Here is a 20,784-nt window from a genome sequence, read left to right on the forward strand (position 1 = left end):
ATGCCCGCCGACGCTCCAACAAACCTTACAACCCTGCATCAGCCACTGAAACATCATCGTCTGAGGACGACAGCAGAACCAGACCAACTCGTGCAACCCCAAATGCTGATTCGCAAACTCCAAGCACCTCCACAGACCCAGCGGTTCATTTTTTAGAGTCGGGCCCGGATCAGCAGAAAGACCCCGGGGGGGGGGAAAAACCCGCAGAGGTAGCAGAAAAAACGCCTCCACCAAACAAAAAGAAAACCAAAGGCAGACGTTGAATACTCAAGATAATTTGGTCATCAACATATCTTCCACAACCCTTACCGTTGAAGAAATCAATACCCTACAAAAGGGTCAATCTTTTGTGCCAACCACTGTCACTAACACTCTGGAACTAGAAGTCAGTGCTTTTAAACTGATTCGTACATTCGCCTTAAGAACTATTTTGCTAACATCAACCCTTCTCTAACACAAGAAGAAGATATGCTCAGAGGACTGAGACCTCATAGTACATTCTTGGCACCACAGAGTCATAAGATAATAGACGCTTTTGAAAATTTGATCAAACAAGAAATTTTGAACCTGCCCTTCCAATCGAACATCAAACGTGGAAACCTCACCCGGAAGGAGAGAAATATCCTCCAGAAATTGGCCGATAACCCGACGATCACTTGTCAGAATGCTGACAAGGGTGGTGCCCTAGTCATCATGGACACCAGCTTTTATGACCAACAAGTCGACTTACACATCAACGACCAAAACACCTACGATTTCCTACCAGGAGATCCGACCAAAGAATACTCACAAGATCTGTCAGTCATCATCAAGACAGCATTTGATCAAGGAATCATTAACGACAAAACCCGCAGATTTTTGACACCATCTAATCCCAGACCTCCTGTATTACACATGCTTCCTAAGATTCATAAGCACCCAACACAACCTCCTTTCCGACCCATCGTGTCGACCAGAGGCAGCTTACACGAAAATGTAGGCAAATTTTTGGACAAATATTTGCAACCTTTTGTTCTAGCAACCAAATCACATGTCAAAGACACCACTGACTTTCTGCTAAAAATTGAACCCATCATGAATGAGCTCAGAAACAGCCAACTAATCATGTGTACGGTGGACGTATGTTCACTTTACACCTCCATTCCACATGATGGAGGTATTGAATCTATTGAAGATGTCTTGTCTTCGTCGGATCTGGATGCAGACTTTAAAGTGTTACTCATGCAATTGACCATATTCACACTTTACCACAGCTACTTTTCCGTTAAAGACAAATGGATTCTACAACTGAATGGCACTGCTATGGGCAATTCGGCAGCTCCTTGCTACGCAAACATTTACATGAAGCAATTTGAGGAATCCCACATCCTGAACCAAACCAGTTGGCAAGAACACGGACGCCTGTATCTACGCTTTATCGATGACATTTTCCTCCTATGGGAGGGCAACGCAGACACATTGAATGCCTTTCTGGAAACCTGGAATCATTTCAATCAAAGAATCCAATTCACATGGGAACACAATGAGAACCTAATACATTATCTAGATGTAGAAATTCAGAGGAGACAAGGAGATTGGTCCACCACTGTGTACCGGAAACCTACAGATAGAAATTCCACCCTTCATTACAGCAGTTTCCACCGTCCTGGCCTCAAAAATAATCTACCTTATGCCCAACTCCTCCGCATTAAACGCATAGTTTCAGATGAGGATGAATGCAAGAAACAAATGAAACACACTCTCGACAGGTTGAAAGCCAGAGGATATCCCACACCTATATTGGATCTTGCCATGGCAAGAAGTGACAAGAAAAACAGGTCTGCCTTGTTGCAACCCAAGTCAAGAGCTCAATCAGAACGCCTGGTTGTGGTATCCAAATATTCTAAAACATCTAATCGCTTCCAAACCATCATCCGAAAACATTGGTCTATCCTGACCCTGGAACCAGATTTCAGGGGCTTGTTCAACCAACCTCCTATTTTTGCATTCACACGAGGTAGGAACTTAAAAGAAATCTTGTCGAAACCCAACCAAGATGACACAATGAAGACATACAAAGGCCTGAAACCTTGTTATAACTGTTCTAACTGTAACAATTGTATTACTGGCAATGTCATCTGTCACCCTATGAAAGGGCATTCTATCAAACTCAAAGTGAATGCCACTTGCAACTCAAACAATGTCATTTATCTGTTGAAGTGCCCGTGCGGCAAATGTTATGTGGGACACACTGAAAGAAAAATCCGCACCAGGATTTTAGAACATAAAAGCAATATCCGCACCAACAACCTAAAATCCTCTGTGGCTGCTCATTTTGCCGAACTGAGACATACTGTTGCCCAACTCAAATTCCAGATTTTGGAACAAGTACCAGTAACATACAACAACAAGAACACTTTGCTTAAGCGAGAGAACTTTTGGATCCGTTTCCTTTCCACGATGGCGCCCAATGGGCTGAACGATCGAATTGAATTTCTTTGTTATTTATAACATCTTTATATTCCTGTTATATGCTTACATGATTCATTAGCTTTGTTGCACATTTTATCCCCTGTTACCCCACACCTTCCAACATGGCGATGTTTTGTCACTTTGATTTCACACCGCGGTCCTTCTTTTCTGTTCACCAATTTTCCCGCACCATGTCCGTTGTTTGTGTTCACTGTTGCCGGTACAACTTTAGGAGAACCACCATACACCATCACAACCCCGCTGACACGCCGCGAGGCCGTTTGTAGAAACCCCAGCATGTAAGTTATCTCGCGCACCCTGGCATGCTCGCGTCTTGCTGTTTCCAATTTCGGTTAGGCACTGTAACTGATATTTTACCTCGCGCTGCCACTGTTTGTTTTTCACCATGCCTTTTCCAATGCATGCACAACTTAGGATACCGCCGCAGCACCTGGTTGTCTTTTGGTATTTAGACACATAGTCTCGTTTTCCGTCACTTTCTATTTAGCCACTTAAGAGTCGGCTAATGCATGATGCATTCGATCGTTCATTTATTTTTAGCTTAATACAGCTGATTTATTCTGGTTATGTTTGTGTCTTTTTGTAGAGCATTCCCTTGAGAAAGGGCTTGTGCCCGAAATGCATCGGGATCTTGTTTTGAGGACTACAATGATTCAGTTATAAATTGCGTTGTGATACGCTTATGGTTACTTTCATCACGTTGAAAATGAATATGCCAAAATATTCACCATGCAAAGATTAAAAATTTTTTTGAAATCACTTCCTGACTAAAGTGTTTATGGAATAAGACTACGGTCCATCAGCTGTGCACCGGATTGTTCCCCTCCCAGCAGGGGGACCCTCGAACTTTCCACAACTGCAGGTAAACATTCCAGTTGGCAAGAAGATCCCCTGACATTCTAATTGTACATTCTGGCTTAGACATGGCAAGTACTAAAGCCAGACCAGATACAGGTATGACACATGTCCTTTCTTACCAAAGGTAAAAGAAGATAACAAACACTAAGATGAACACCAACGAAAGCACACACTGAGCATCACCACAAACGACACCAACCTATTGATACACAAAACACAGATAAAGAACCAATAAAGAAGAATACATCAAAACCTTGAATAACTAACATGGGAGGCATTTCCTATTTAGGCACCGGCCATAACACAGCAACAGCTCAACTACTTACAAAATACCCCATCCAAAAAAGAAGGACACCTAGCCCTGCCATATAAACTTCTAATACAAGGTCACACATTAGTTGTACTCAAATCATCACTTGATCCATTCACATTCATTCGTTCAGCATTCTCTTGCATTTTGCCCAATAACTATGCGTAAACCATTAAGGCCTAACCTCTACGCCCTATGCCTTCCTGTGCTTCTTTGTCACTCACGCCTCCTTTTTGATAAAGCACAGCATGCTTCAAATTCCAACTCCATGTCCATTTTCAATCTGAATCCAATTTCCACACACTGAATGTCCTTTAAACGGACTTTGGATTTAGACAGTCCAGCACTCAGAGCTCTAGACATCAATTCCATGCAATCACCTTTTGAATCCTTCTATCAACACTCAACCACCCTAGGCCACTCCTTCAGCCTATTACATGTCAACAACTACCCAAGATGTCCCTCATGGGATAACACCATTGATTTTATTCTTAATCCTACAGGGGGAACTAATTTCTAATCTCTCGCCACAGCCAAGTCACTATATATGGGTAATTCATCCAACACATTGCTGTAGGTTCAGACCCCTTGGGGAAGGGTACTCTTCCCTTCGTGACCCTTTATCCCAATCTCCTTCAGATACAGCCTCCTTGCACACCTCTACTGCATCCCTCCACACTGGCTACAACTTCCTCCATTTCCAATTCCGTAACACTACTCTTCATATCTGGCTACCTAGATAGGTAATCTGCCACTTTATTTTTCCACACCGGAATGTACTCTATTGTGTAGCTAAACCTGGCTAGTCTAGCTGAACAATTGTTAGTACCAGAAGTTTTCAGTGCCTTGAGCAAAGGTTTATAATTGGTTCTTAAAATGATGTGCTGTCTCCCCATGCACACATCTTGAAGTAGTTTATGGCCCATGCAACAGCCAATGCTTCTTGCTCAATCAAAGTACTTTCTTTCTGATGTTGACAATGACTGAGAAGCAAAGGCTACTGTCTTCTCAACATGGCCATGTGTTTGAGAAAGAAGTGCAGCAATGCTGACCCCACTGACATCCACTGTGATCATGGTCTTCATACCCATACTAAATGGAGTCAAAACTTCTGTCCTGGCAGTTCCACTTTCACGTCTTCAAACACCCTTTTTTCCTCTCTCCCCATTCGCACACCTTCCCTTTCCTCAGCAATAGTTTCAAAACTTCCGTCTTGTCAGCAAACCCATACGGAAACTTGGTGTAGTCTTCATCTAGTCCCATGAATGACCTTAAAGTGCCCTTGTCATCAGGGATGATTCTTTGCCACACACGATTTGTGTAGGGCACCTAATTTAAAGGGTATAATCCACGGGACGGATTGCATTGTTGCCATTGATGCTGGCTGCAAGTGTTGTCTTTGGGTGCTGTCTTTTTGCAGGTGTTGCAGGGAGAAAAGAGGACATTTGCCTTAGCCTCAAGGGCCTTCATGGGGTGGAAGTCAACTATTTTGTTATTGTAAAAGTAGGCACTGACCATGAAGTGGACAGTTGATAAATTAGGTCTTCTGCCTTGGAAGACACACTTTCATGTCAAGTCTGATCATCAGCCCATGTGGGAACATTTTGAATTCTATTGGTCTGTATAGGGGGTCAGCAAGAACAAGGAAATGGGTGATCAGTGTGCATGAGTATTCTTTCATGGTTGCTGTTGACTGCCTGGCCAGGTTGGTCATTGTTGGTGAACTTGTGGATCTGAAGGTGCATGAAGAGGATTTGTGAGAGTGTAGAGACAAGGTTTTGTTGGAGGTAATTATTAGTCTTAATGGCCATGACTTGCAAGATAGACTGATGACTGAGAACTTTGAGACCTACAAATTGGTAAAGGATAGACTTACTGTGAAGGATGGACTTCTTTTCCAGGCCACCAGGTTAGTGGTGCTGAGTAACCTGCACAAGAGGGCCATTGAACTTGCTCAGGTTGGACATCTAGGTGTTTTAAAATCTTCTGGTAGCCTCGGTTAGATCTTGAGGTGAAAGGAATCCTCAGGAAATGTGTTAAATATAGTACCAGTGATAAGGTGCTCAAGAATAGATTCCCACCTATGTGTGCGAGATCATTGTTGGACAATCCATGGCAGAAGGCAGCACTAGACTGTATTGGGACCTTGGCTAGAAAGCAAGGCATGCCATAACTATTGGTACTTGTTGACCTGCTTTGTAGGTGGCACTGTATGAAAAGTCAGGGATGTTTGCATGAAAACTATCATTGTTTGAGAACTGTGTTTGACACTGAAGAGTTTTCCAAATAACTTTTCACTAATAATGGTACCCAGTTGTGTTCATAAGAAATGGAGAATTTCCTAAGCAAGAGCAGTATTTTTCACAAGAGGTGTACTCTGTATCATCCTGAGACTAATAGAGTGGAAGAGAGATTTAACAGAATGTTCAAGGGAAGAATACAGTTGGCCAAATTTCTGCAGGTTGAGATTGGAAGGAAGAACTATACAACTGTGTGCTGAGGTATCACCTTTTTCCTCATCATACTAAAGCAACAACTCCCTATCACTTGTTTTGGGGTAGGAAACCAGATTGAAATCTGTTCCTAGGTTGAATCTGTTGGAGGAAGGGGTGGCATGATATGAATAATGCAGTAAAAAGATCTGATGGGAGCATATGGAATCTGAACAGCGTGGTGCCCTGAAGAAAACTTTTATGTGGAGTTTAGGGAGAATCATGTGGTTGGGAGCATGAATAGCTTTTGAAAAACAGCACCTCTTGCTCTACTGAAGAGCTGCTTAAGAGGGTTGAACACAAATCTAAGAGACCCTGTTTCTTGCATTATTCTTTGAGTGTTGAGTAGGTCTACTTGTTCTTCATTCAAATGGTTCCAAGATGATTTCTACTGTGTGTATGTTAATGTTTTGATCTGCCTGTGTCTCTGGACATTCTATCCGACTCTCTACTGCTGAGTGCCTTGTTGGTTGTTTGAGGGAGGATGTAGGGTATCTACAACTCTGCTTTGAGGTGCTTGATTGGATTGTGTGAGGGTATACAGGAACTGAGGAGTCTGTTAAGACAGTAGCTGATTCTTGGAGAATGCTGAACCAGGAAATAAACGTACTTTAAGAGGACCGTTGTGTCCAGGAGTCTGTGTTTGTTCTGCAATGGCCACATGTATCTTACTGCCTTCTTTTTCAAGCAATTGTCCATACATGCAAGGGAAGCAGAAACTTCATTTTTTTGTCTCCCCAGCTTTTTCCCCATAGTCCAAACCCTGTTTGAGGATTCATCTCCACCTCCAATCCCTCTGCTTCCAACACCTATGGCGATGATCAACAAGGGCTGCAGCTACAGGACTGGGCGCCTGAATTAAAACAGACGCGTTATAAATGCATGGAGAAGCTTTGCAGCTGTTTCTGAAGACAGAATCACCACCAGTAGGTCACATTCAAATACACCATGTGCCTCAGACTTTAATGACCGTAGTAGGAAGACTGATAGCAACAGGTCATCGAGCAGAGGACATTTTTATTGATGCATAAAATAATGGTGCGGCAAAACATAAAAAGGGCATTTTTTACAGCATCAATCAGAAGGCACATTGCAGAGACTTCACAGAGGCAATCAGGGACCGGTACCAAAACTGAAAGGCTGGACATGCTGTGCACTGCTGGTGACTGATTCATTTTTATATTCGCCAGATGCTTTTCCCAAAAAAAAATCTACATTGGGAAGGACCAGAAATATATTTATTTTTATCAATCCAGCCAAGCAGAGAAAATGGTAAAAACAATATTGTGTACGAAATAAAGCACACACAACTGGTGTGACATCATACAAAGACCTGTTTGTTTATATCGGAGTGGGCACAGATGATCGTGTGCGGGCTCTGATGAGTATAACAATGGATGAGCAGATTGCAATGACTGAAGAAAATCAAGCAACACTAGTAAATATAAAATAGGACTTAACCCTGACACCAGATATTAGTAATTAAATAACAGTGCATTGATTCAGCTGTAGGACAGTTATCTATCTATCTATCTATCTATCTATCTATCTATCTATCTATCTATCTATCTATCTATCTATCTATCTATCTATCTATCTATCTATCTATCTATCTATCTATCTATCTATCTATCTATCTATCTATCTATCTATCTATCCATCTATCGATCTATCTATCTATCTATCGATCTATCTATCTATCTATCTGTCTGTCTGTCTGTCTGTCTGTCTATCTGTCTAGCTGTCTCCATCTATCTATCTGTCTGTCTATCCGTCCATCCGTCCGTCCGTCCGTCCTTCCGTCCATCCATCCATCTATTGAGAACGAGCCTGGCTGGTAAGCAACTGGGCATGGGTGGGAATGCTGAAATACTATTCAGGATTGTTTACAATGAAGCATAATATTTGTGGGTGATGATTCCTAACATGTAACAAGAAAACCGTCTCCCTGCAACATGTGGCTTCATCACACTGTAGAATACACGAAGCAGCCTAATGCACAGTATTAGATGCACACTTTTGAGTGCTTAGGTCCCTATCAGCGATCAAACAACCAGTGCAGATCAAATGGAGGATCCAGACAGATTAAGTTTGTGGAGAGTTCTACAAACAACTTGAAGAAGATTTGAAAATAAACAGGGCGATTTCCTGAATAATAAAAAAGTATTGTTAAGACTGAAAGATGATTGTGGAGAACTTTAGAAGATAGTATCGGCTTCACCAAAGGAGAGAGATTATAGCTCTTGCATTCTACTATCTAACTTCAGTTGCTCTGTGATAAGGAAGTCAGTCTCTAATGTCACCAGTTCTATTTCACTTCAAGGCTTGGACTCAAAGGTAAAAAGATATTCAAATAAAAACATCAAAGGGCATCTCAACAGGGAGAAAAGCCCACTCTGGTGGATAACTGCCTATTTTCTATTCCATTTTAGTAAGTTTCTTTTTACCTTTTGCCTGTTCTGCCGCCCTTTGGTTGTGTCTATTTCTATTATTTGCTGTCATATATATATCCCTAAATATTTACTTTAACATTAACATTAACATCATATCAAAACACCACATTCATGGTTTCACCGCAACTACCTGTGAGACAAGTAGAACAAAATTGTTCGTGCACAATTGGGCGGTAACAATTTTATTAATTATTCACAAAGCCCACTGGAGGGCGACATGAAATATAATGTTTTGATATAATTAATGTCACTCATTTCATCGCTTGCCACTATGTGCCAAAATGTGTTTAAAGTTAGAAAACGCAATATAACAAAATGCAATGGATTTACAGCGGACTACATCACCCATAATTCCTATAGCTACTCATTGTGACATAATGATCATGTGTTTGGTGGCGACGCCCCTAGGGGAGTGATTGTGTTTTCCTTTTCAAACTGAACCAAGTGTATAAGTTGTGGCAACACTGTTTTCCAAACTAACCGTGACCAAGACAGCGGAGGCTGTCGAAACGCGTTGCTTTTTGCCTTATTTTTTGACACAAATGGATTAATAATAAAAACGAACTTCAAGTAAACCTTGTGGATTACCATTGGATTTTATCGCGACTCCACGATATCCTTTGACTGAGGAATCCTTGGTTTGAATAATTTAGCGGGCGGGCTCGTCCGCAGGAATACCGCGGCCACAGTTTGCAGCGCCGGTCAGGGGAGAAAAACGAGCCATACAGTGTGACATATCCTGTTTCCCCGTGGCGCTCACCGGAATAAACTTTGAACAAGAAAGTTAAGGAACAGCCACGAGCGGAAGAGTGTGGTCCCGCTCCAGCCACGGGAAACCGAGGTAAGAGTGTGTGACCCCGAGTACGCTTGCAAAATTCCTTTTTCAAAAACTGTTTAGAGATTGTTGATTTACAAACAACGCAACCACACCACAGTGGCAATCCGGTTAGTGGTACAATTGTCTTCTGAAAGACATAACAGTGAAGCGCTTAAAACAAACTTTGCAAACAGATTATCCTAAATCAGGGATATGGCAATGTGTTAAATAAACTTTGCGCAAACAACTGTTTTGATCTTCAGTTTAAAAGACAAGAATCTCCAAGTGCACAAATCAGGTTTACAAATACGAATTTTCAAAGGAGCAACCTCTTGGAAACACAGAACAATCCAAAATAAAGAGTGTGTCAAAAAATAAGCATAAGATGGAAAAACGTGATGCTAAAAGAAAGGAACTGATAACAACCATGTTTCAAAGGGGAAACACGGAACAACCTAAAGAAACTGCCAGAGAACAAGGGAAAAACGACGTTAAAGAAAAACTGAGGTCATGGGAAAAACTAAATAAAAAAGAAATAAACAAATCATGGGAACTTATAACATTACAAAATACCTGGAAGTGGAAAGAGTCCCCAGGGGACTGCACAATCTATTAATGCCCACACAACAAGATATAACAAACGACCTTTTACAAGAGTGGGGAGAACACTCCTTGAATTCATCTTTAGGATCAATCAAAATATTGGTAAAACACATAGAGATTGCCTTGGACAAAGTAAGAGACCAACTCAGTAGTCTAGAAAAAGAAATTGATGGATTAAAACTAAACCCGGAGATGACAAAATTTAAAGAAGACTTGAGTAAACAAATAGAAAAACATGAGGAAGTAGTGAGACAAAGAAAACAAACCAAATTCATACGTGACGCTGAGGATTATGAACAAGGACGAATCTTCACGTTTGCCCGAAAATATGATTCGTACAAACAACAACCAACAAATCCCAACATATCCTCCTCGAGTGTCTCATCCTTTGCCTCAGTAGAACAAAGCGATGATGAAACCATATTAGACCCACTACAGAAGGCTTTTTTAGGGGATATGCGCCTTGTTCTCACCCAACGCCAGTGGGAACAACAACAGGGGGCGCAGAGATTCACACAAGGCAGAGGCAGAGGAAGAGGCAGGGGGAGACCATGGCAACCCAAACCCCAAAAAACCCAACAAGGAGGAGCAGAAGGGGAAACAAGCACAAACACAAAAATAGGCACGGAGACAAGAGGGATGAAACAAAAGAAGGGCAAATAGATGAAGAACTGCAAATAATCAACCTCTCAAAAAGAGAAATCACAGCAGCAGAAACTTCACTTTTGAAAAAAGGAATCAACTATTGTCCAACCCAAAGAATGGACATGGCACAAACCAGGATAGATATGTATTTATACATAAGAAAAATAAAATTGGCCAAATTCTTCATGGAAAAAGGAGACAAGCCAACATTCACAAAAAATCAACCTAAACCAACCTCAACCCTCCCTGTGAAGGAGGCGGATGCATATTTAGCCTTACTCAACATTAATGAGGAAGAAGATAAAGAGATCTCCTTACATGAAGTAATAAAAACAACTGGGAGCAGGAACCAGTCAAATGAAGGCCAAATCCAAATTCTATCCTCAACTCACTCCGGGCAATAAAATCGACATGTTCCAGGAAGCAGTGACCCATGACCTCTACAAGATCACAAAAACCAAAAGCCGTGATAACTTAACGATCAAAGAAAGAGACGCTTTAATTTCTCTAAAGAAGGATCAAAGCTTTGAAATCAAAACAGCAGACAAAGGGGGAAACGTGGTTCTCTGGGACAGGGATCTGTATACCGCCGCAGCCACAGGACAATTGAACAAAAATGAATATTATGAAAAACTAAATGTGAACCCCCTTCATCAAATCAAAAGAGATCTTGATCACCAATTAAACCAATGGGAATCAGATGGTTTATTGGACTTTGATGAAAAGAAATACTTAACAGTCGACTTCCCGAAAATGGCAACAATTTTCTTCTTGCCTAAAATACATAAAAACCCCATGAAACCACCAGGGAGACCCATTGTGTCAGCCAAGGGGTCTTTATTTGAGCCTTTAGCCAATTACATCGACCATTACCTAAATCCGTATGTACAACAACTCAAATCGTACATAAAAGACACTACCGAATTTCTGTGCATTTTAAAAGAACTGACATGGCACCCGAATTTCCTAATGATCACCATGGATGTAACGGCGCTATACACCAACATTGATAATGACTTGGGTGTAAACGCATGTAAATACTATCTTCAAGAACGTAATATCCATTACAGAGATCACAACAACATGCTCTTGAACATGATCCAATTAACACTCACAAACAACATCTTCTTCTTCGGGGAAACAATATACCGCCAAAAAAATGGAGCAGCGATGGGTTTTTCCTTCAGCCCAAGCTATGCTTGCATGGCTATGGGCTGGTGGGAAGAAACAAAAGCTTGGAGCAAGGAAAATGAGGAATACACCCAACATATCGTCATATGGAAAAGATTCATCGACGATTTGATCATAGTGTGGAATGACAGTGAGGCAAAGTTTCTTAAATACTTTGAAATACTAAACACAAACACATCATGTTTAAAGTTTACATATACCATGCACAGATCAAAAGCTACTTTTTTGGACACTGAAGTCTACATAAAAGACAACTGTATTGAAACAACCCTTCACAGGAAAAACACTGCCACAAATGCAACTCTGGAGGCAACGAGCTTTCACCAGCAATCACTCATAACAAGCATACCATACGGGGAATTTCTCCGTTTGAGAAGAATTTGTAGTGAGGAAAAAGAATGGAAAAAACAAAGTAAGAATACCATAAAACGCTTTGAAAAAAGAAAGTACAACAAAAAAATGGTTAAAAAATGTTGGGAGAGAGCCAACCAAAAAACAAGAACTGAGTGTTTACAAAAAACAACTACAAAAAACCAAGAAGATGAACCAATCAGATTGATCTTGAATTACAGCCAAGAATCAAAGAAAATCAACCAAATTTTGAAAAAAAACTGGAAAATTCTACAACTAGATCCAGTAATTGGCAAAAAAATGGGTACCCATCCAGTCATTACCTACAGGAGGGCCAGAAATTTACAAAATCAACTGATTCATAGTCACTACAGAAAACCATCTCAAAAAAAAGTTTGGCTAAAAACCAAGGGCTTTGTAAAATGTTACAATTGCAAAGCTTGCGAAATTGCGAAACCTACAACAGAAATAATGATGCCAAACAAAAAAACATGGGAGATCAGGGAATGTATTACATGCAACAGCCAATACACAATCTATATGATTGAATGCCCTTGCAAACTCAGGTACATAGGCAGCACAATCTGCGAGCTCAAAAAACGGATTCTGGAACACGCTCGTGCCACGACACACAGAGACAGAAGTAACGCGGTGGCAAAGCATATGGACTCCCACCACAACGGGGATTGGAAACTTTTACGTTTCTGGGGCATAGAGACAATGACCTTGTCTGACAGAGGCGGCCACAATGAAAAACATCTACGGCAAAAAGAATCAAGACACATCTTGAACTTTAGGACAATGACCCCTTTTGGTCTCAACCAATCTGAAGAACTTTATATACACCAGTGAATACAAATTCAGACTGTAATTGTGACCCTCAAAAATGGTTCCGACATGCGGCATCATGTTTTGCAATTGAATTTTAATTTTAATTTTAATTTTCACATCTTTTTCACAGATTATAATGCCACACACACTGCTCTATAAGGAGTAAACCCCACACAAAAGCCAAGCACTATCACCACCACTATAGACCCCAAAACATTTAATAGAAAACAACTATATTCACAAATTCAATAAAAAATGTATACACATTGATCATTTATCACACAATAGGGCCCACTGGAGGGCGATATCTCATATCAAAACACCACATTCATGGTTTCACCGCAACTACCTGTGAGACAAGTAGAACAAAATTGTTCGTGCACAATTGGGCGGTAACAATTTTATTAATTATTCACAAAGCCCACTGGAGGGCGACATGAAATATAATGTTTTGATATAATTAATGTCACTCATTTCATCGCTTGCCACTATGTGCCAAAATGTGTTTAAAGTTAGAAAACGCAATATAACAAAATGCAATGGATTTATAGCGGACTACATCACCCATAATTCCTAGAGCTACTCATTGTGACATAATGATCATGTGTTTGGTGGCGACGCCCCTAGGGGAGTGATTGTGTTTTCCTTTTCAAACTGAACCAAGTGTATAAGTTGTGGCAACACTGTTTTCCAAACTAACCGTGACCAAGACAGCGGAGGCTGTCGAAACGCGTTGGTTTTTGCCTTATTTTTTGACACAAATGGATTAATAATAAAAACGAACTTCAAGTAAACCTTGTGGATTACCATTGGATTTTATCGCGACTCCACGATATCCTTTGACTGAGGAATCCTTGGTTTGAATAATTTAGCGGGCGGGCTCGTCCGCAGGAATACCGCGGCCACAGTTTGCAGCGCCGGTCAGGGGAGAAAAACGAGCCATACAGTGTGTCATATATATATCCCTAAATATTTACTTTAACATTAACCTTTCCTTTCCTGCGTGCTTGCTGCTCAGTCTGTTTGCTGAATACAGTTCCACTGATTCTTAGCTGTTACTGTATTCTGGTGCTGTACTAAAGTTTATGGTGTTGTTTTGCTCTTCATCCTTTTCATCTTTTTAGTTGATCTTAAACTCTCTATGCCTTTTTGCTTTTTCTCTCTGTTGACTCTTTGCCTGTATCACTCCATATACTGCTCTCTGCCAAGTGTACTGTCCTTCCCAGTCTGCCAGTGTTAGTTGATGGTGTCTGACTATATCTTTTGTCATTGTTCGTTGAGACTAAGGACAACAGTAGTGGCTTAGAGTGGTGAATTTTATCAACTGCGTACCAGGATGTGGATGTTGGATGGCTTCTAACAGAGACTGGGAGATGCTAGTGAAGGAGGCTGAAGCCCCTGGGGTTTCAAAAGTCACATACGGCCAGATGGGAGTGGCATTTAGGAGATCATGAGAGTGGTGGCTCTGCCCTTACCTTGTCAGTGTAGGCAAAGAAGAGAATCACAAAGAGGAGCTCCAGCAGGAAGATCACTAACAGCAAGATGAAGAACTGCCCAGCAGTAAAAATGGTGCAAAGGGAGAGAAACAAGAAAGATATTAGAGACTTATCACTGCAGCATCACCAGCACATTGATGAATGGCACTAATACAGCATTTATGGAGCACACGGAGAACAAACTTGTATCAGAACACTTCAGCAATAGGCAACATTAATATCCAACTTCATGAACTCACTTAATCGACAAGAGGCGGATCTTCTCCGATTGCATTTGAGTTTGTGAGCGGCAGATTTCATACAAATATTCGCACTGATCTATCTCACACTTTACCTGAAGTCACATCGCCCTGGAAATCAGCACCGCAGTCACAGTCCGTCTACTTGTAGACATTTGTTGCTATAAGCTTTTTTGATAGAAGCAATTCATAAAAAAACACAAAATACAATTCTAACTGAACAAATTTGTCTTTCCAATTTCAACCAGGAAATTTATTTTTGTGGTTGATTAGTAATTTTGGGAAAAGGTATTGTGGTTACAGGATCAGCAGTTCAGCAGTACATGATCAATATCCACATCGGTGACGTAAGAACAGGTAGCACAAAGCGAGTAACAACAGATTTGAAGTACCGTAATGTTTGTACTGGAGTAAACAGTCCATAGCTCTGTAGGGGAAATGTTACTCAATTTGACACTATGGTGCCTAAGCCACAGCATAAGGCTGGCATCTTCAACAGCTCGCTTACGTCATCCCTTTTTTAGTTCTTTAGCTGGTATTCCTCAATTCAGCTGCTTACTATGATATCGCCAATCTATAAGATTCCACCACAGAAACCTTTCATTTTTAAAGTGAAAGTATAACAATTTGACACATATCACTGTTGGGTAATCTTTGTAACCTTCAAGTGTGACATTTTCAGAAGGGGATTATAATATTTCACTGGTAAAAGAAGGTACCCATACTGGTTAGGTTAACCTTGGCATGAGTGAGTATACAATCTAAAGAGATCTTCTGTTCAATGTCGGGTTATGATGCCACTGTGGTGATTTTCCAAAGTCCTTGGGACCTGATCAAAACCAACATATGTTGTTTCTGTGTGCAAACATTAAATGAATATGGTTTCCTTCTTTCCAAGGGCAGATAAATGGAAAACACAAATATGGGGATGTGAGAGGAGGCAGTCTGGCCCATATCCGCCATTGTGGGAGGGATAACACTTTCATACCAGCAGTAAACAAGCCACCAAATGTAAAGATCAACACTGTTATGGATCCTGTTTTTCCACCTAGATGGCTTCTGTATGCATGACAGGCATCGCTTAGTAAGATAAAAACATGGTGGCTGGTCTTCTTAACAGTAGCAGCATGGTGGACAGTTGTCGCTTATGTGTGTCCTGAAAGTGTACTACCCAAGTAGGAGGCCATTACCATGACTCACATAACAAATGTGCTGGACACTCTGGGAGTGTTCCCTCAGTGTGTGAGGAACATTTCACACATTTTTCTGTCTGTGTCCACCATAGTTTCAATGCCAGTCGTAGACTAAAGGGATGCAAGTGGAAAGGGGTTGAGCTGGAACATGAACCACTACAAGTCATAAATATTTGTGAAAAGTTCTAAAAAATGTACCAATAAAGACTTTCTGTATGTGTTGCTCTTTACACAAAAGATGGATTCCATCAACTTGAATCAAAAGGTGACAAGCAAGTAGCCTACAATGTTATTGGTGATAGTAAGTTCATGCCCAATCATGAAATCTATACGTTACATGATTAACTGGCATTTCCAAGCAGTAGTGTTTCATTTTTTATGATTCATAAGAATTAGGTAGAGGGGAAATGTTGCTTACACTGGCAAAATCTCACTTAATTTCCGGCATTCCACCTTACACTTGTTATACAAACTGTCAGAGAGTTAACCAGTATGCCATGTTGTTTAATTGAGATATTGTGCAGGTAAAAATCCTAGTGTGGGAGCACGGGAACAACATGAACGAATAGAATTGGTTGTTGTTTATGTCACGCCTGATTTTTCACTTTTATTGTTTAGCACAAAATGTGTCTTAACATTCAAAATGGACCCGAACACTAACAAAAGAGCATGAGGAGTCTGGACCACTATTTTGTGTAATTCTGCATATTTTTCTGGGCATTTCTTTTAACTTTCTCAAAGGAAATTATGTGAATTTCACTCACGCCTGTTAAAAATTCTTGAAATTACTGCTATTTTTAAAATAAAACTCTAGAAACATTTTATACCTCCTTAAAACATGTTTCTGAGCAAACACCAGTCCAATTAATATATGTGAGAATATTATTAGGCTGCATTTCAATGCTGTTCTTTGCCATTGAGTGACAGTCACATTTTTACAACTACCTCAGTGTACCAATACCACATTAGTGTGTGGTAAGCCTGCTTGTGTTATATGCAGCTTCCTCTATAACTTATGCTGTTTCTTTATGTATAATTGATGATACATCATTTGAGTACACTTTGAAACTGAGTTAGATTATGTTCAATATCCAGGTGTACTCCTCAACCAACATCTCAACTAGCGGGACACCCACAAGACCCATTCCCCTCCACCGCTTTTTCTCTTCTTAACTTGTGTTTAAACTCGGATATGTTTTCATGCAATTCGGTTATACCGATTTTATGAGTGATCTGTTACGAACATGTACTTATGAAAAGCCCTCTGATACCCTCGGGTCTTGCTAGCGCTATATAAAACTCTTAAATAAAATGTAAAAAAATATGTCACTTAGTGTACAATGGTTATCCCTGAGAGCAGCAGCAGCCCTTGCAGGTAAGAGCGGTGGGGCAGGGTGGGGGGGTATTCAATAGCCGACCACGAGGACAAATTAAATAAATAAATAAATAATTAATTTTCCCTCATCGACGCCCCACTCAATCCTACCCAACCCCCATTCCCCCACCCACCCCCTGTTCTTACCTGCACAGGTAGCCGCTGCCTAGGAGGCAACTGGGTCTCTGTTGTGCTCAATTAGCGTGTTTTATCCAGAGGTCTTTCATATGCAATAATCATTTGCTCCTGTCTTATTTTTATGTTAGTAATCATATGTTATCCAACTAAATATGTTTGGTTCAGTTTTTGTAAGATGAGAATGAGTGCCACGAAACAATAATTCAATTATCAGGCGATGCAATTTAAAACATGGGATGTACTGTGAAACCTTCTTCATGCTAGAATTCCTTCTTTAATTAAGTCATTAAGAAGTGACAAATAATAGTGCTAACACCAATGGGTATTACTTTTATGTCACAGCTGCATCAGGGATAGGGTTTCCTGCCTCAAACTCCTTGAATGGCGTAAGTGGTCCAGGATCAGTGGTAAGCGGCAGATTTAAGGGCTACAGGACATATGATAAATATATGAAAAGGACCTTCATGGCTGGAAACCCTACTGCAGCATAGGTTATACAGCTACTGAGTTCCTCCATGACACATGAAAAGAAAGTGTAACTTTTCCAAAGAATTCTGCCTCTGCCTTGGTATTAAGAGCAGCCTCGAATGCACCTAGGTCCAGATTTACTATAGGTGTGCACAGGGGTTCACCAACATAAATCAACTTTCAATGCGAAAGTGTTTTCGCACCGAAAGTGGACTTTGTGCTGCCCCAAAATCACTTTGCACCATGAACGGCTGGGTATAAATAGGGTGAACAGGACCAAAAAAAAACTCGGTTTTGACACAAAAGTAGATTAACGAAAATAGCCTGCCCCTGCTTTGCATCAAAACCTTACACCTAGTAAAAACAGGTACAAGCAAGAGGCCTCGCAGTATATTGTGTATAAATCCACACACAATGCGCTTTGCACAACAGCACATATCTTGCTCTACCCCTCTGTAAATGTCTTTGCATAGGATTTTGTATTTGGAGTGTGTACCTTGAGTACAAACCCTATGCTAGATGCTGCTGTGCAGCCTTTCCACCACAGTCCAAGGCTGAGCTTTGTGTGCCATTGCTTTTTTATAGAGCTAACATCATCCGTGATATCAACTTCAGGTAACCTTTGTAAGTCTGGTCAGTGGCAGCTCCTCCGCTAGGGCCGAGGAACGTAGCCCCACTCCTCTTGGAGCAGTGTCAAAGAAAATGATAATAACAGAAGATATTTTGGTTATTATGATTTTATTTCTAGTGTTCGCAAGGTGGGGCGGGGCGGGGTTGGGCTCCTGTCACGTTCGGGAGGAGGAGTGGTTACTGCATTCCAAATCGTGCATGACTGTTTTGCCGGCCCTCTTGCGCCCACCGGCCAAACAGTCCTGCGCACCTTGCATGTTCCCCACCAGGATGCATTACACAGCCCTGTGGGGGACATGCCCACCCTCCCATTCCCCATCTGAGCACTGAGCCACAGCGCTCAGACCAATCACAACGCTGCATTGGAACAGTGTGATTGGCGTAGGGGAGGGAGCCTGTGTGCTTTCTGTTCCGGCCGGAGAGACGACGAGAGACGACTGAAGATACCAACTCGGCGAGGAAGTAAGGTTTTGTTTTGTTTGTATTTTGTACCCCCCTCTACCCCCTGCATTCTCGTTCCCTGCCAGCTGCTACTGAATCTGGTACAGAAATATTGTTCATGCAAAGCAGTGCTGATGCAGATCTACATTGCATTAACGAAAATAAACCTGGGCTCTAGTCTACACTGTGGGATTTACATAGGTTTACCATTTTGTGACTTCTACCAGTTAAACACATCTGTATTGTCCACAGAGTCATGGAGTTGGGCCAAAAGGCCCTTCTGATTGAATAACCTATAACTGTAATTCCTAATTGAACTTTTTTTAACAATGAAATGTTCTTGGATGATAGAAGCTAGATGTATGTTTGCCACAGAATTCGTAACAATGTCCATGAAAAACTGAGCATAAAGCGGTGGAAGATGCATCGCCAGCTATGCACCAGTAAACAGAAATAAGGAACCACTGCTGTGCACTGGTAAGAAGAAATAAGGAAGATACATCTACTGCTATGTACCGGTAAACAGAAATAAGGAAGATACATCTACTGCTATGTACCGGTAAACAGAAATAAGGAAGATACATCTACTGCTATGTACCGGTAAACAGAAATAAGGAAGATACATCTACTGCTATGTACCGGTAAACAGAAATAAGGAAGATGCGTTCACTGCCATGTGCTGGTAGCCTGAAATAAGGAAGATGCATCCATTACTATGTACCAGGAAACAGAAATAAGGAAGATGCATCCACTGCTATGTACCAGTAAACAGAAATATTTTCTATTGTCATCTGCACACTCTACTCTCTCTCCAAAATCCGTGATGGAGCAATTTTCCCCAGAATGAGGGTCCACGCAGAATGCGTGATCTTGTCCATTTTCACAAAGGTGTGCTATTGGGTGTTCACAGGAAATATTTCCTTTCCACTGCTGTCAGGGGGCTTAAACACTAGAACACTTTTTATAATAGAATATAGAAGGAAAACAGAACAGAGGGTGCTCAAGGAAAGACCTAGCTGTTCAGTTTGTCCTTCAAACGACATTCAGTTCTTAATTTGTGCCTTTTGGGATTGGATTCCTTGTGCTGGGCATGACTGCTCTTGGTAGCCTATACTTAAACCCATCATGTAGATTAAATTGGCTGAAGGGGCTACTTGTTGCTTGTGATTATAGTGTGACACACACTTTCCACTGACTGGTGGAATTAGTTCTGCATTGCTATATTTGGCTGCCAAACAAGGTACATAAGCAGAGATGGGCTGAGAACTTCCCTGAGCAGGAAACTAATAACGCAGTCTGTTTTCTGGTTTCCTTGAGCTGATGTTTGTGTACCTATCTAGGAGGAAATGGCTTTAGTAGGAATGTTTCAGTGCACTTCTCTTTCTGGCTGATTGTAATTTTAAACAGTACAACAGGGGGTGGTGATGGACGGAGCACCAGAACCAATCAAACACTCACACCCAGTCAAAAGATCTGGGTTTGATCCATCACCGTTCTTTAGCCCACTCTGCCACCCCAGTTCAGACATGGCTATATGCAAATCAGTCTGACCCTGTGCCTCATGGGAACAGTCCAGCCCGAACTGCCAAGCCATGCCTTCCCTGGACCGGAAACAAGCTTCAGAGGAACGGTTTCTGTCATTCCAGCCGTCTTCAGCCCGGCTTGCTTGAATCCAGTGGCAAAGTGAGCGAGGGACTCACGTCTGAGCATACCCTGCCACAATTATGGTGGCCAAAGCTGTACAAAAGGGGGTGGTGATGGACGGCGCATCAGAACCAATC

The 20,784-nt window shown here is 41.3% G+C and overlaps 1 protein-coding gene across 6 annotated transcripts in view; it reads right to left on the reverse strand.

Annotated features, from left to right (window-relative positions):
• The window catches only part of TSPAN4 (tetraspanin 4), a 2,988,612-nt gene that overhangs the window by 283,697 nt on the left and 2,684,131 nt on the right, over positions 1-20,784 (reverse strand). For all 6 annotated transcript variants that reach the window (XM_078682789.1, XM_078682790.1, XM_078682791.1 and 3 more), the window contains one exon: positions 14,499-14,573. In XM_078682789.1, coding sequence (XP_078538915.1) covers positions 14,499-14,573 — 75 coding nt within the window. The remainder of the gene's footprint in view (positions 1-14,498; positions 14,574-20,784) is intronic.

Source organism: Lissotriton helveticus, chromosome 3_1 (genome assembly GCF_964261635.1).
Source record: "Lissotriton helveticus chromosome 3_1, aLisHel1.1, whole genome shotgun sequence".
Classification (NCBI taxonomy): domain Eukaryota; kingdom Metazoa; phylum Chordata; class Amphibia; order Caudata; family Salamandridae; genus Lissotriton; species Lissotriton helveticus.